The sequence below is a fragment of the Misgurnus anguillicaudatus genome, chromosome 4 (assembly GCF_027580225.2).
Source record: "Misgurnus anguillicaudatus chromosome 4, ASM2758022v2, whole genome shotgun sequence".
Classification (NCBI taxonomy): domain Eukaryota; kingdom Metazoa; phylum Chordata; class Actinopteri; order Cypriniformes; family Cobitidae; genus Misgurnus; species Misgurnus anguillicaudatus.
Genome location: NC_073340.2, coordinates 1,354,231 through 1,369,441, shown reverse-complemented (window position 1 = coordinate 1,369,441; position 15,211 = coordinate 1,354,231). Strand labels below are relative to the sequence as shown.

Genomic DNA, 15,211 nt, shown 5'->3' with positions numbered 1-15,211 from the left:
AAGAGAAAAGTTTTAAGTCTAGATTTAAAATTATCGACTGTGTCTGATTCTCGGACATCGGTTGGTAAATCATTCCAGAGCTTAGGGGCTAAGTAGGAAAATGACCTTCCACTTTTAGACACTTTTGATAGTCTAGGGATAATCAAGAGACCAGAATTTTGCGACCGTAGTGTGCGTGATGGATTGTATTCAGATAGTAATTCTCTAAGATATGAGGGTGCTAGGCCATTTAAAGCTTTGTAGGTGATTAGTGATATTTTAAATTGTATGCGATATTTAACTGGTAGCCAGTGTAAAGATGCCAGAATTGGGCCTATGTGGTCATACTTTTTAGATCGAGTAAGTACCCTTGCGGAAGCGTTTTGAACTAGCTGAAGCTTGTTTACTTGATTTGCATGGCATCCCCCGAGTAGCGAGTTACAATAGTCTATTCTAGAGGTCATAAAAGCATGGATAAGCTTCTCTGCGTCAGATGTAGACAGTATATGGCGTATTTTTGAGATATTTCTAAGATGGAAGAATGCTGTGCGGCAGACGTTGGCGATATGACTATCGAAGGATAAGTTGCTGTCGAACATCATACCTAAGTTCCTAATCGTGGAAGATGGCACCACAGTGCAGCCATCTATGTGCAACTTGTAATCTGACATATTATGTTTGTAGCGATTCGGTTCAATGATAAGTATCTCTGTCTTATTGGAGTTCAGCTTAAGAAAGTTATGTGCCATCCAGTCACTAACATCGCTAAGGCAGTCTGTTAGCTTAGAAAACGTTTGTGTTTCGCTGGGATGTGAGGAGATGTAAAGCTGGGTATCATCCGCGTAGCAGTGAAAACTTATGTTATGTTTCCTCATAATGTCTCCTAGAGGTAACCTGTATAACGAGAACAGGATAGGACCTAAAACCGAACCCTGCGGTACACCGTATTTAACCAGGGAGTGATATGACTCTTCCTCGTTTACATAAACAAAGTGATAGCGATTGGTTAGATACGACCTAAACCAGGCTAGCGCCTGACCACTGATACCAACATAGTTTTCTAGTCTATTGAGTAAGATTGTGATCTATTGTGTCAAAGGCTGCACTAAGGTCTAGTAATATAAGAATTGAGATTTCACCACGATCGGATGTTAATAGGAGGTCATTTGTAACTCTAAGTAACGCTGTCTCTGTGCTATGGTGGGGCCTGAATCCTGATTGGAACTTTTCATATGTACTATTATTTGTCAAGAATGTGCGTAACTGGCTTGCCACTACCTTTTCTAATATTTTCAAAAGAAAAGGAAGATTTGAGATTGGTCTAAAGTTATTAAGCTCTCCCTGATCAAGCTGTGGTTTTTTAATCAGCGGTTTAATAACTGCTAGTTTGAAAGCTGTTGGAACGTATCCTATTTCTAGCGATGAGTTAAAGATATTCAGAACCGGGGTTGACACTACAGGGAATACCTCTTTAAGTAGTTTTGTGGGAACGGGGTCTAATATACAGGACGATGATTTGGATGATGTAACTAGTCTAGAGAGCTATTCTATTGTAGTAGGTTTAAATGAATCAAGATGTTCGTATGGTAGTCTAGTGTTAAGTGAACTAATGGGTGGAGTGGTGGCTGCCTGGGTGGCTGCGATGTTTTCCCTAGTGGCCGTAGTTTTGTTATAGAGGAGGTTCATGGAGTCGTTGCTGTTGTGTTGAGGTTTGCAATTGGTTTCTGTTTGTTCTTTGTTTCTGGTCGGTTTTGCAACTGCGCTAAAGAGGAAACGAGGGTTATTATGATTCTCAATTATAAGCTTGCTAAGATAGGTAGATCTGGCGGTTTTAATAGCCTGTCTGTAGTGTTTAACACTTTTTTTTCCATGCTGCACGCCATACCTCTTACTTTGTGCTTCTATAATTTCTGTCCATTTTCCTAGTTGCCTTTTTGAGGGCTGCGGTGTGATGGTCATACCATGGAGCTGGCGGTTTTTCTTTGATTCTCTTTTTTCGAATGGGAGCAACGGCATCCAATGTGTAAGAACAGACATTGTTTAGGTTTTCTATTACAATATCTAGATCGTCACTGTTATCTGCTACATGTTTAATTTGGGACAGGTCTGAAAGAGTGCTAATAAAGCTATCTTTAGTGGTGGAAATTATTGTTCTGGCTAATCTGTAGCATGTTGTGGATTGAGTGATCCTATCTAGAAGTACAGTGTATGACACAAGGTAATGGTCAGAAACTGCATCACTCTGAGGTGATATTTTGAGGTCATTAATATTGAGTCCGAGTGACAGAATTAAGTCTAATGTGTGCTTACGAGTATGCGTGGGCCCTGTCACGTTTTGTCTAATATTGAGAGAATTTAGAACATCCATAAACGCACGTCCTAATGCATCTTTTGGGTTATCCACATGAATATTAAAATCACCAACGATAAGAGCTTTATCTACAGTGACTACAAGCTCAGACAGGAAATCTGCTATTTCTTTAAGGAAATCTGCATGGTGGCCTGGAGGTCTATAGATTGTAGCTAAGGCAAAAGAGAGCTGTTTGTGGTTACGATCAGTTATTTCCATATTTAACAACATTAGTTCAAATGATTTAAATTTTAGTTCAGATTTTTGGTTTACTTAAAAAAAAAAATTGTATATTGTAGCTACACCACCCCCTCTCCCCTTTAATTGAGGTTCGTGTTTATAATAATAGTCTTGTGGGGTGGATTCGCAACTAATGTAGTCGTCTGCTTTAAGCCAGGTTTCTGTTAAACAGAGTGCATCTAAGTTTTGGTCTGTAATTATTTCATTGACAATAGGTTCTTTATTGGTAAGCGATCTAATGTTAAGAAGGCCGAATTTTAACATTCGAGGTTCATCTGTTAATGTATTGTTTTCTAATTTTATATTAATCAGATTTGTACCAGATGTGGCAAGCGGTGCTCTGTATTTATTTGTTCGGGGAACAGATACAGTTGAAATGTTTTGATATTCTGGTAAGATTGACTCGAAGTGCTGGGATATAAGTGATCTTGACATATCACGGCAGTTAACAGAAGGAAGGTTAAGCCGATCCGTCTGTTTCCTGACCTATACCCTAGATAGTCAGACTGTATTAGAAGTAAGACTATTGGTCAGATTTATAGAGAGAATCGCCCTTCCTTCCTGAGACGGATGGAGGCCATCTCTCTTTAGCAGGTCAGGTCTCCCCCGGAAATGCTTCCAATTGTCTATAAACCCTACGTTATGCTGAGGGCACCATTTTGACATCCAGTCGTGAAGAGACAATAATCTACTGTAAGTTTCATCCCCCCGGTAGGCGGGGAGGGGACCAGAGCATATTACATTGTCTGACATTGTTTTAGCAATTTCACATATCTCTTTAATATTATCTTTGGTGATCTCCGACTGGCGGAGTCTGGTGTCATTTGTGCCGGTGTGAATAACAATTTTAGAAAACTTACGCTTAGCATTAGCCAGCACTTTAAGTTTTGATCTACTGTCTGAAGACCTGGCAATCGACTATACAATCGACTATGGTGGCTGGTGCCTCAATGTTCGCGTTCCTAAGGTCCTTCGGTCACCTGGACGCGGTCCGTGAAGCTACATCGCGAGGGAAGCTCGCTCGCAGCACGCCCCGATCGCCTGCGGACGTCTGTAGCCAGGGTGATGTGAGGCACGCTGAATCTGCGAAGGCCGGGCAGCAGCTCCTCCACGGCTTCCCGATCGCTCATCAACAATATTGATATAAACTTAGGTGCCCCGTAGTCGGGATGGTGACGCTTAACGGTTTAAATTCATTTAAACTTGTTTGATGATGAACTACTTGTATGATGGTTGTTACACTCGTTTTCATTTAAACATTCATGAAATAATGATATTCCTAATAGGTTAAGTAAAATATAATGATTAAAATTGAAAGTTGTGCGTCACCTGGATCACTAGCGTAGCCAGGATTCACAATATGGGTGGCCCAGAGAAAATCAGTGGGCCTTAACCCAAAATGCATCTGTTATCAAAATATACAAACACACAACTACACCAGCTTCAATATATCACCGTTTATTAAGAACAAAAGCCTGTATGGGCCCTATTTTAACAATCTAAGCGCAATGTGCAATAAATCAATAAGAGTCTCATCTCTCATCCCCTTTAAAAGCCAATTGGTGGCGCCATCCCGATTCCATATTTTGGCAGAATTTGTAAACTAAAAAACTAAGCGGAGGAAGAAGACCACCAGTTTAAGATTGATATTAAAAAATTGAGTTGTTTTTATTTGTAATGAAATTGTTAGTTTTTGGTATTAAAACCTTTAAAAGTCGTTTTCTTTCAGTCATGGAAGTAAACATAGCAGGCTTTTCATTGCTGTAAATGTATTGATAGCCAAGATGATCAGTGTAAACTCAAAGAATATTTTACACATATGCAAGAAAAGCTGGGAACTTGAAAAATACTTTAAATAGTAGCCTAATTTGTTGGTATTGGTAGTTTCTTGCAAAAAGAGATAATTCCGCTTTTTTTCAGAAATCTCGTTTTTTGGTTGTGCATTCCAATTAATATCAATTCAACTGCAGTTGCTTTGTTTTGATTTAAACATTCATAAATTAAAAAATACAGCTAAGTAGCACTATAAAACAAAAGAATAACCTGATAACATAATAATAATTTGACAAAAATGTTAAAAACGTAGTTATATTGTTTTGCAACGAAATTCTTCATTTAAACTCTTTAAAATCGTTTTCTTTTAGTCATGGAAGTGAAAATAGCAGGCTTTTAATTGCTGTAAATGTATTGATAGCCCAGATGATCAGACTTATTGTCACACCGAGGGGCTGGCTGCTAATGGCTAAAGCCACGCCCCTCTTCAACTTCCACCTCGAGGAGGTCCCCAAAGCCAACCCAATGACCAGACAACAACAAGGGCAGGTAAGTATAAAAACAATCTTTTATTTATTCATTAAATATTTAAAATGTTCTTGGGAAATGGGGAGGGGGGAAATTAAAACTAATATCTGTCTCTGCCGTCCAGGGGGGCCACGGACAGGGAACAAGGGGGCAACGGGATGTCCAGGACACTAGGGACCAGGGGGGCGTGGGACTCAGGCTCCAACCTGGTCTGGAGTATCCGTGGCGCGCTCCTTTGTCCTCCTGGAGGCAGAATCAAAAGTGAATGAGTGTTGTGGATTTTTATTTAGGCTGCGTACCTGGGTCTCCCTGGTGTGGGCTCTTCCTCGCACTTTCACAATGTTTTGTCGAGTCACTCAGTATTTCCTCTTTCTTCTCCACAGGTAACAACTTAGGCACAAAGCACAGTAAATCGGCTTGGAATGGTTCTCACCTCTCTGCTGGACACAGCGTACCGTAAGTACAGGTTTCTTCGATCTCTCCTCAGGTTATTCACTTTCTCTGTTCTTTCCTTCACAGGTATCAACTTGGACACAGAAGCACAGTTAATTGGCTTTGAATGGCTCTCACCTCTCTGCTGGACACAGCGTACCGTAAGTACAGGTTTCTTCGATCTCTCCTCAGGTTATTCACTCTCTCTGTTCTTTCCTTCACAGGTATCAACTTGGACACAGAAGCACAGTTAATTGGCTTTGAATGGCTCTCACCTCTCTGCTGGACACAGCGTACCGTAAGTACAGGTTTCTTCAATCTCTCCTCAGGTTATTCACTCTCTGTTCTTTCCTCCACAGGTATCCGCTTTGGCGAAACGTCTGATGGAGTAAGTCGTCCCTACGTGGCGTCAGGGGCGAACCCTCTCGACGGCTGTGCGGTGGCAGGGGGTGGATTAACTCAACGTCTCACCGGGCCGAGCGCTTCCCTTTCCTCGCTGCCATCTGGCGTTCGAACTCTGGACAGGGGCGCCCCTTTGCAGAGGCCACGGGACGATGAGAATCACTTCACCTCACTCTCTGCAACAATAAGACTCGCACAGTTTACAGTATTGAATGGTAATAGGCACAAATCGTACTTACAATGCTGCTGCTTCTCCAGCTCTTCGTTTCCGCTCGCCACACCCACCAAATGTCTAGGCGGGCAAGGATCGTCCCGGGGCACAGTGCTACTTTCTGGGATCTGAAACACGCTCACAACATATGCAGGGTTAAGTCAAGCTAAGGCCAGCAGCCTCTTGGTCTTCCCTTAGCGAAGTGCGTGAAGGCGGGGGTCTGTCAGACAAGACATACAGCAATCCACAGCAACCCACAGCAATATACAACACCACGTCAAACTTAAAGGTTTTCACAGCACAAAGACTCACCCACCACGCTCAGTGCACAAAAAGGACTCCCGTCTTCCTTTGCTTCACTTCAGGCAGATCTGGCGATGGATAATGCGGCCCAGCTAGTGGTGTCGTTGTTGTGACTGCTTCAGTAAAAGGTCCACTCGGCTCACCCACCACGCTATAATAGGGATAGGGCCGTTCTCTTCCTCCTGGAGGAATCTAACATACGGCTAGATCATTACACAAGGCATTTACAACTTGCACTTAGTACTCACAACAATGCCGGTTTCAATCCCCGTTTTCTCTTGGTCTCAATTCACCAAATACTCCGTGTTTTTCAACCTTTAAGGTTCGCGATGCCTTCCACAACCATACGGCTTCAGCCTGAGAGAGAGAGAGAGTTTTAGACAGCCCACAGCAGCGCACCAAACGGCACAACACAACGCTTCAAACACACACCAAAAAGCTTCCCAAACTGTGAATAAACTTGGCCTTAAGTACTGCCTTGCTTGGCATATCCTCCAATCGCCAGCCGCTGTTCCTAACTAGGCACAGGTGCATCAAATTCGCAGATTTTCCCGCTCGCGGCGCTTACCGGAAGTCCGTTGTTCGTCTTTTCCGGTCCGGGCGGAAACACTTCCGGGCGGAACCAAACTTCCATAATTTTGGTTCCACCCCAAAGAAAAAAAAAAAGATTGTCACCTTGTGACATCCTCCCCCGCCAATGCGTTCTAGTCCCTAGAACGCCTTCGGGTCGTCCACTCACCATAACGAGCGGGGGGTCGGCCTCGGTTCTCCCGCTGGGAACGCCGTAGGGGTGAGTCGGGCTCAGCCTGTTCAGGGGCCGCTTCTGGTTCTCTCGGGGCAACCGGGGGTGGCGCTACCACGGGTCTTCCCGGTACCACAGCCCACCCTCCAATCCAGGGGGCCGCCGGTACAGGCTCTGTGGGAATCTCTTCCACGGCCTCGGGGTAGTTAGGGCATGGGCGGAGCATGTTACGGTGTACCACTCGCTCGGGACCAGACTTGCCTTCGGGCCGGATGGTGTACACCGGTTGTCCCGGCCTTTGCTGTCTACAGACCACATATGGGATGGTTTCCCAACGATCGCTCAATTTACCCTTTCCTTGTCGACGGTTGTCCCGCGCTAAGACCCTCTCACCTGGTAACAGGGGGGCCTCCCGGGCCGTTCGATCGTACAGCCGCTTATTCTTCTCTCCTGTCGTCCGTATCCTCTTCGATACCTGTTCGTAAGCGTAGTGTAACCGTTGATGGTGGCGCCCCACCCACTCAGTCACACTCCCTTCTTCCCGGCCTGCTGCGACTCCCAGGACCAAGTCAATGGGCATACGCACGTGCCTGCCAAACATCAGATAGCGCGGGGCATACCCCGTCGTACTGTGTATACTATTATTGTATGCTTGAAGAAGATTTGGTAAGGCACTCACCCAGTCACTCTGCTGTCGTTGGTCCAAGGTCCCTAACAACCCCAATAGGGTCTGGTTGAATCTCTCACAACTGCCATTTCCCTGGGGGTGGTATGACGTGGTATGGGTCTTAGTACAGCCGTACAACTGGCACAGTTCATGGATCACTCTAGATTCGAAATTGGCCCCTTGGTCGGAGTGTAAGAACTCCGGACACCCAAAGGTCTGAAAGACGGCCTGCCATAGAGCTGTAGCTGTGGTGTTTGCGGTCTGGTCGAGGGTGGGGATCGCCCAAGCGTACTTGGTGAACAGGTCTGTGATTACCAAGATGTTCTGATATCGGTCTTGGGGCCGGCCCAGTGTCAGGAAGTCCATAGCCATGATGTGGAGGGGGGCTTTTGCGTGGATGGGCACCATAGGTGCTCTGGCCTCTCGCCTAGACTTGAACAGTAGGCACCTGGGGCAGGCTTGGATCAGATTGTGTACCGATACTTCCAGCCCTGGCCAGTAGAAAAACCTGCGTAGTAGGGACACGGTCCTCTCTTGACCTTGATGTCCCAACTGCTCGTGATAGGCTGCAACTAGTGCTGTCACCTGTTCTGTGGGTACCACGATCTGACGCACCTCCTTTCCCAGCTTCGGATCACTGATCCTCCTACACAGCACACCTTCCTGCAGTTCCAGCTTGTCCCACTGTCCCAATAGCCGCCTTCCAGTATCAGTCTGGGCTGCTCTCTCGGCTGGTGTCGGCCGTCGGCCTTGCTCTACCCATCCTCTCACTTGGCACACGTCCCGGTCCTGGGCCTGTCTCTCCGTCCACCGGCGGGGATCCCACCCCCAGTTCTCTGGCACGGCCTCCTGTCGGCTTCCTGGCGCATCCACAGCTCTCACCATGTATCCTTCCTCATGGTCGGCCACTTCGGGGTCAGCCCGGCCCCTCAGGCCTCCTGTCCCCGGAAACCTCGAGAGCACGTCCGCATTCGTGTGTTCCCGCCCAGGGCGATACTGGATTTGGTAGTTGTAATTTGCTAGCTGGGCCACCCACCGCTGCTCCACGGCGCCCAGCTTCACCGTCTGTAAATGCACCAATGGGTTATTGTCAGTTATCACAGTTACCTTGGCACCCCATAGATAGTCCTTGAACTTCTCGCTTTAACGCCAACAGTTCTAGTTTGAAGGAGCTGTAGTTCGCATCGTTCCTCTCAGCTGGGTGGAGGCTCCGACTCGCAGAAGCGATGACTCGCTCTGCTCCTTCCTGTTGTTGGGCCAACACCGCCCCTAGTCCGAGGTTGCTGGCATCTGTGTATAGGACAAAAGGTTTGGTAAAGTCGGCATATGCTAGTATGGGGGCCTGTAATAGTTCCTGCTTCAACTTCTGGAAGGCTGCCTCGCAGCCAGCGTCCCATTCAATGGTGGGCGACCCACGGCCTCGGCTTCGACCTGTACCGACTAACAACTGGTTGAGGGGTTTAGCAATCTTGGAGAAATCCTTTATGAATCGTCTATAATAGCCCACAAACCCTAAAAAGGATCGTACCTGCCTCACCGTTGTTGGTGCATTCCACTCTCTCACCGCCGAGACTTTCCCCGGGTCCACGGCCACACCTGCTGCACTGACCACATGGCCCAAAAAATGGACTTCCCGTCGCAGCAAGTGGCATTTGTCAGGCTGCAGTTTCAGGCCATACTTCTCCATGGCCCGGAAGACTTCCTCAAGGTGCCGAAGGTGAGAATCGAAATCTGGGGAATAGACAATCACATCATCCAGATAAACCAAAACTGACTCCATCAACTGACCTCCAAGACACCACTGCATCAGACGTTGGAAGGTGGCTGGAGCGTTGCAAAGCCCGAAGGGCATCCGGTCCCATTCAAATAATACGAAAGGGGTCGTGAAGGCAGTTTTCTCCCGGTCTGCTTCGGCCACCTGCACCTGCCAATAACCACTGGCCAGATCCAGAGTGGAATACCACGCCGACCGCGTGAGGCTGGCGAGAGAGTCTTCGATCCGTGGTAGGGGGAAAGCATCCTTTTTCGTCACTAAATTGAGCTTACAGTAATCCACGCAGAATCTCCAAGCCCCTGTCTTCTTTTGCACGAGCACAATGGGAGCCGCCCACGGGCTGCTACTTTCCCGGACGATGCCTTGTCTCAGCATGCCCTGCAGGAGTGTGCGCACCTCAGTGTATAAGGTAGGTGGGATCGGTCGATACCTCTCTCTGCTTGGTCCAGCGTCCCCAGTGGGGATGTGGTGTTCCACCACCTTGGTGCATCCATAATCCTCATCATGCGTTGCGAACACGTGTTGCCATCTCCGAAGGAGTGCTTGCAGCCTTTGTGTCTGCGCCCGCTCTAGATCTTCTCCCTGTAAAGACGCGCCTCCCAGGTGGGCTGGTACGCCCTGACCGGTACGGCTCACCGGGGTGTCCACTTGTGTCAGGGCCACTTCGATGACGGTGGGGCACACCTGACGGAAACTGACATCTCTCTCCTCCCTCACCTGATGGGGCGCAACCGCCGTCAGCCGGGCCAATCGTTGGTGTCGATGTAAGTGTACTGCATATGGGTGTTCGTTCCGTACTGTCACAGGGACTTTCCCCCGGTGGACCGTCGCCAGGCCCCGTGCTACCTCTACTTGTGGGCAATCCACGTGGGGCTCGACCAGCACCCACTCCTCCGGCCCAGGTCCTCGCGGCGGCAATCTTGCCCACACGATGGCCTAAATCCTTGGGTTAATATACAAAGAAAAACGACAGGTTACTCTTCCAACTTCTTCCCGGTCCCTACGGACCCATGTCATATGTACTCGTCGGCAGTCGGCCACCACACGCTCCCACTTGGGCCTCTCGGCGGGTGATATCCTTGGGCCGGGCCTAGCCCGAAATAATTCTTCCCAGCATTCGGAGAAGACATTCATGCCCAGCAGAGCTCGATGCGCCCCCAAACATTTATCCTGCACAATGATCACACCTTTCTGGGGGACCACCACCCCTTGGACTTCCAGGTCCGTCACTAAATAGCCGAAGTAAGGGATCTCGAGGCCGTTCGCGCCCTTCAGGGTTAACCAGGGGGCCTCTGCTCCTTGCGTCCCTTGCTCTCCGAACACTTCCCGGGAAAGGCTTTCGGCGAACAGCGTGACTTGAGAGCCCGTATCCACCAGGCACGAAATCGTTTTTCCACATACCTTTACCTCCACCATCGGGCAATGCCCGACCATCTGGCTCCTAGAGCCACTTCCTCTTCTGGGGTCTTCTCGAGGGGTCCCGGCCACACGACCCACTGTGGCCGGTCGACCTAAAAACCCCCCTCAGATGCTCTGCGGGGCCCACACTGGCAACTATAATGGCCTGGTTTTCTGCAACGGTTGCAAATTGGTCTCCCCTGTTCGTCCCATTCAAAACGGGGCCGATTAAAGTGGTCCGCACGTCCGGGGGGCTCTCGGCCCCTCTCGGAATACACTCGTTCTCGGGGTGCCTGCCTCGGCTCCTCCCGCGCTCGTCCCTGGCGCAACTCCCCCAGAAGGGTTTTAGACAGCTCCGACATCTGGTCCCGGACATCTTTCAGGAGTTCAGCTTTCAATATCTGCTTCCAGTCAGGGCCCTCCGGTAGTGCCGGCGTCGCTTCACTGACCACCGCACACACTGGGGGCTCGCCTAACTCAGTCTCGTCCCCTTCCAGAGCCAGCGCCTCCTTTTTCAAGTCTTTAAACGTGAGGCCTGGGTCTCTCCTAAACTGCACTCGTAGACTCTGCCTCACCGGTCCTTCCTTCATCCCTAACAAAAACTGATCGCGCAGTAAGGCTTCTCCGTCTCCCAGTCCATGGTCACGACGGGCCTGCAGTCGAGTAAACTGTTCCCGCAGTCTCAGGGAAAAAGCTCTAATTGGTTGGCGGGGGCCCTGTTTACAATTAAAAAACTGGGAGCGGAGGACAGCTACGGGAGTATGGTCGCCATATTGTTCGGTAAGGAACTGGAATACTGTTTGGGCGGTGGCTCGGACAGCTTCGGGGGTGGCTTGCACTTCTCTTCGAGCCTCTCCGTCCAGGGAATTCAGAACGAATTGGAGCCGCTGGGCTGCACTAAGGCCCTGCAAGTCGGCCAGATACTCCAACTGGGCTTTCCATTCTGCTAAACGTACCTCCGACTCTGTCCCTCCATATTTTTGAATCCACGGGCTACCCATAAAAACAGGCATGGTACGGGGTTGGGCTGCGGGCCCTGCGTTGTCGGTCATTGGGCGATCTTGGTTACTCAACTCGAGGTGGAACCCTGCCGACTACGCCAAAATCTGTCACACCGAGGGGCTGGCTGCTAATGGCTAAAGCCACGCCCCTCTTCAACTTCCACCTCGAGGAGATCCCCTAAGCCAACCCAATGACCAGACAACAACAAGGGCAGGTAAGTATAAAAACAATCTTTTATTTATTCATTAAATATTTAAAATGTTCTTGGGAAATGGGGAGGGGGGAAATTAAAACTAATATCTGTCTCTGCCCTCCAGGTGGGCCACGGACAGGGAACAAGGGGGCAACGGGATGTCCAGGACACTAGGGACCAGGGGGGCGTGGGACTCAGGCTCCAACCTGGTCTGCAGTATCCGTGGCGCGCTCCTTTGTCCTCCTGGAGGCAGAATCAAAAGTGAATGAGTGTTGTGGATTTTTATTTAGGCTGCGTACCTGGGTCTCCCTGGTGTGGGCTCTTCCTCGCACTTTCACAATGTTTTGTCGAGTCACTCAGTATTTCCTCTTTCTTCTCCACAGGTAACAACTTAGGCACAAAGCACAGTTAATCGGCTTGGAATGGTTCTCACCTCTCTGCTGGACACAGCGTACCGTAAGTACAGGTTTCTTCGATCTCTCCTCAGGTTATTCACTTTCTCTGTTCTTTCCTTCACAGGTATCAACTTGGACACAGAAGCACAGTTAATTGGCTTTGAATGGCTCTCACCTCTCTGCTGGACACAGCGTACCGTAAGTACAGGTTTCTTCGATCTCTCCTCAGGTTATTCACTCTCTGTTCTTTCCTCCACAGGTATCCGCTTTGGCGAAACATCTGATGGAGTAAGTCGTCCCTACGTGGCGTCAGGGGCGAACCCTCTCGACGGCTGTGCGGTGGCAGGGGGTGGAATAACTCAACGTCTCACCGGGCCGAGCGCTTCCCTTTCCTCGCTGCCATCTGGCGTTCGAACTCTGGACAGGGGCGCCCCTTTGCAGAGGCCACGGGACGATGAGAATCACTTCACCTCACTCGCCGCAACAATAAGACTCGCACAGTTTACAGTATTGAACGGTAATAGCCACAAATCGTACTCACAATGCTGCTGCTTCTCCAGCTCTTCGTTGTCGCTCGCACCACCCACCAAATGTCTACGCGGGAAAGGATCGTCCCGGGGCACCGTGCTACTTTCTGAGATCTGAAACACGCTCACAACACATGCAGGGTTAAGTCAAGCTAAGGCCAGCAGCCTCTTGGTCTTCCCTTAGCGAAGTGCGTGAAGGCGGGGGTCTGTCAGACAAGACATACAGCAATCCACAGCAACCCACAGCAATATACAACACCACGTCAAACTTAAAGGTTTTCACAGCACAAAGACTCACCCACCACGCTCAGTGCACAAAAAGGACTCCCGTCTTCCTTTACTTCACTTCAGTCAGATCTGGCGATGGATAATGCGGCCCAGCTAGTGGTGTCGTCGTTGTGACTGCTTCAGTAAAACGTCCACTCGGCTCACCCACCACGCTATAATAGGGGTAGGGCCGTTATATTCCTCCTGAATAAATCTAACAAACGGCTAGAGCATTACACAACGCAGTTACAACATGCACTTGGTACTCACAACAATGTCGGTTTCAATCCCCGTTTTCTCTTGGTCTCAATTCACCAAATACTCCGTGTGCTTTTCAACCTTTAAGGTTTGCGATGCCTTCCACAACCATACGGCTTCAGCCTGAGAGAGAGAGAGAGTTTTAGACAGCCCACGGCAGCGCACCAAACGGCACAACACAGCGCTTCAAACACACACCAAAAAGCTTCCCAAACTGTGAATAAACTTGGCCTTAAGTACTGCCTTGCGTGGCGTATCCTCCAATCGCCAGCCGCTGTTCCTAACTAGGCACAGGTGCATCAAATTCGCAGATTTTCCCGCTCGCGGCGCTTACCGGAAGTCCGGTGTTCGTATTTTCCGGTCCGGGCGGAAACATTTCCGGGCGGAACCAAACTTCCATAATTTTGGTTCCGCCCAAAAGAAGAAAAAAAAGATTGTCACCTTGTGACATTATCTCAAAGAATATTTTACAAATATGCAAGAAAAGCTTTGTACTTTAAAAATATTTGAAATAGTAGCCTAATTTGTTGGTATTTGAAGAGTTTCATTGCAAAAAGAGATAATTCCGCTTTTTTTCAGAAATCTTGTTTTTTGGTTGTGCATTCCAATTAATATCAATTCAACTGCAGTTGCTTTGTTTTGATTTAAACCTTCATAACTTAAAAAATACAGATAAGTAGCACTATAAACAAAATAATAACCTGATAACATAATAATAATTTGACAAAAATTTTAAAAACGTAGTTATATTGTCTTGCAACGAAATTCTTCATTTAAACTCTTTAAAATCGTTTTCTTTCAGTCATGGAAGTAAAAATAGCAGAGTTTTAATTGTTGTAAATGTATGGATAGCATGATCAGTGTAATCTCAAAGAATAATTTACAAATATGCAAGAAAAGGTTTGTACTATAAAAATAGTTTAGTTGTAACAAACAGAAGATACATAATTTAGAAACGTGCCGTTTCAGAACAGCGCCGTGAATGTTTTGAAATGTAAGCATAACATAAAAACGGTTCTCATCTCATCATATCCACAGGTACAAAGTCATCATATATAATACATCTGTGGGGTAGCATTAAGAAAACTCTAAATAAATGCAGTATCTGCATTTGTTTAAAGCAAAACATTTAATTACTTACCAGGCTACAGGTGAAGCAGCTTTATATGCCTTCTAACATCTCATACTCGGTCCTCATTTATGTCCAAGACACTCAATAATAATGTTTTTAAACATTTTAATCCTTTAATTTTTTCATCTTTTAAACGTTTGTGTGCTGCTGCGCATCCATGTGATAAGCAAATGTGCGTTGTCGTCCCGTATTACTAACTTACTAACGCGCTCATTAAATAACAAAAGCAATATTGCTCCATTGACTTAAGATCAGGTTTTAGTTGGTCAGTGATGTAGTCTATTTTATTTGTTTCAAAATAGCAACGTACCAACAATGCGCCTGAACACAACTCGTTTTCAGACCAGAGGGCTCATGGGCGCAAAAGTGGGTGCAAATGTTATCTGCAAAGACTTTTCTTTTTTTAGCTGCTGAACCAACACCTCATGTTCAGAATCCTCAACGGTAATATTAAAGGATGCACCATCAAGCTGTAATAAAGTCTTCTCACCGAAGGTCTTCGTGACCTTCATTCTATGACAATCAGCGCAGCTCTCATTATTCCTTACGTGGCAGCCTTAATCCGGGTGTTCATTTCTATGATGTGGGGTGTAGGAGGGGCGAGGAGGCTGTTCGAAATGCGCTATTTATTGCACTAC

The 15,211-nt window shown here is 47.6% G+C and overlaps 2 protein-coding genes across 2 annotated transcripts in view; one reads left to right on the top strand and one right to left on the bottom strand.

Annotated features, from left to right (window-relative positions):
• Positions 1–15,211, top strand: part of LOC129420695 (phenylethanolamine N-methyltransferase) — a 124,907-nt gene that overhangs the window by 67,026 nt on the left and 42,670 nt on the right. The window lies entirely within an intron of this gene.
• On the bottom strand, positions 10,375–13,372 carry LOC141363669 (uncharacterized). The gene is made up of 2 exons (XM_073866540.1): positions 12,428–13,372; positions 10,375–12,237 (listed from the first exon to the last, which is right to left on the bottom strand). The coding sequence occupies exon 2, from the start codon at positions 11,849–11,851 to the stop codon at positions 10,913–10,915; it is 939 nt and encodes a 312-aa protein (XP_073722641.1). The 5' UTR covers positions 11,852–12,237; positions 12,428–13,372; the 3' UTR covers positions 10,375–10,912.

Coding starts and splice junctions, on each gene's coding strand:
- LOC141363669 (XM_073866540.1), bottom strand. CDS start 11,851: ATGACCGACAACGCAGGGCCCGCAGCCCAACCCCGTACCATGCCTGTT.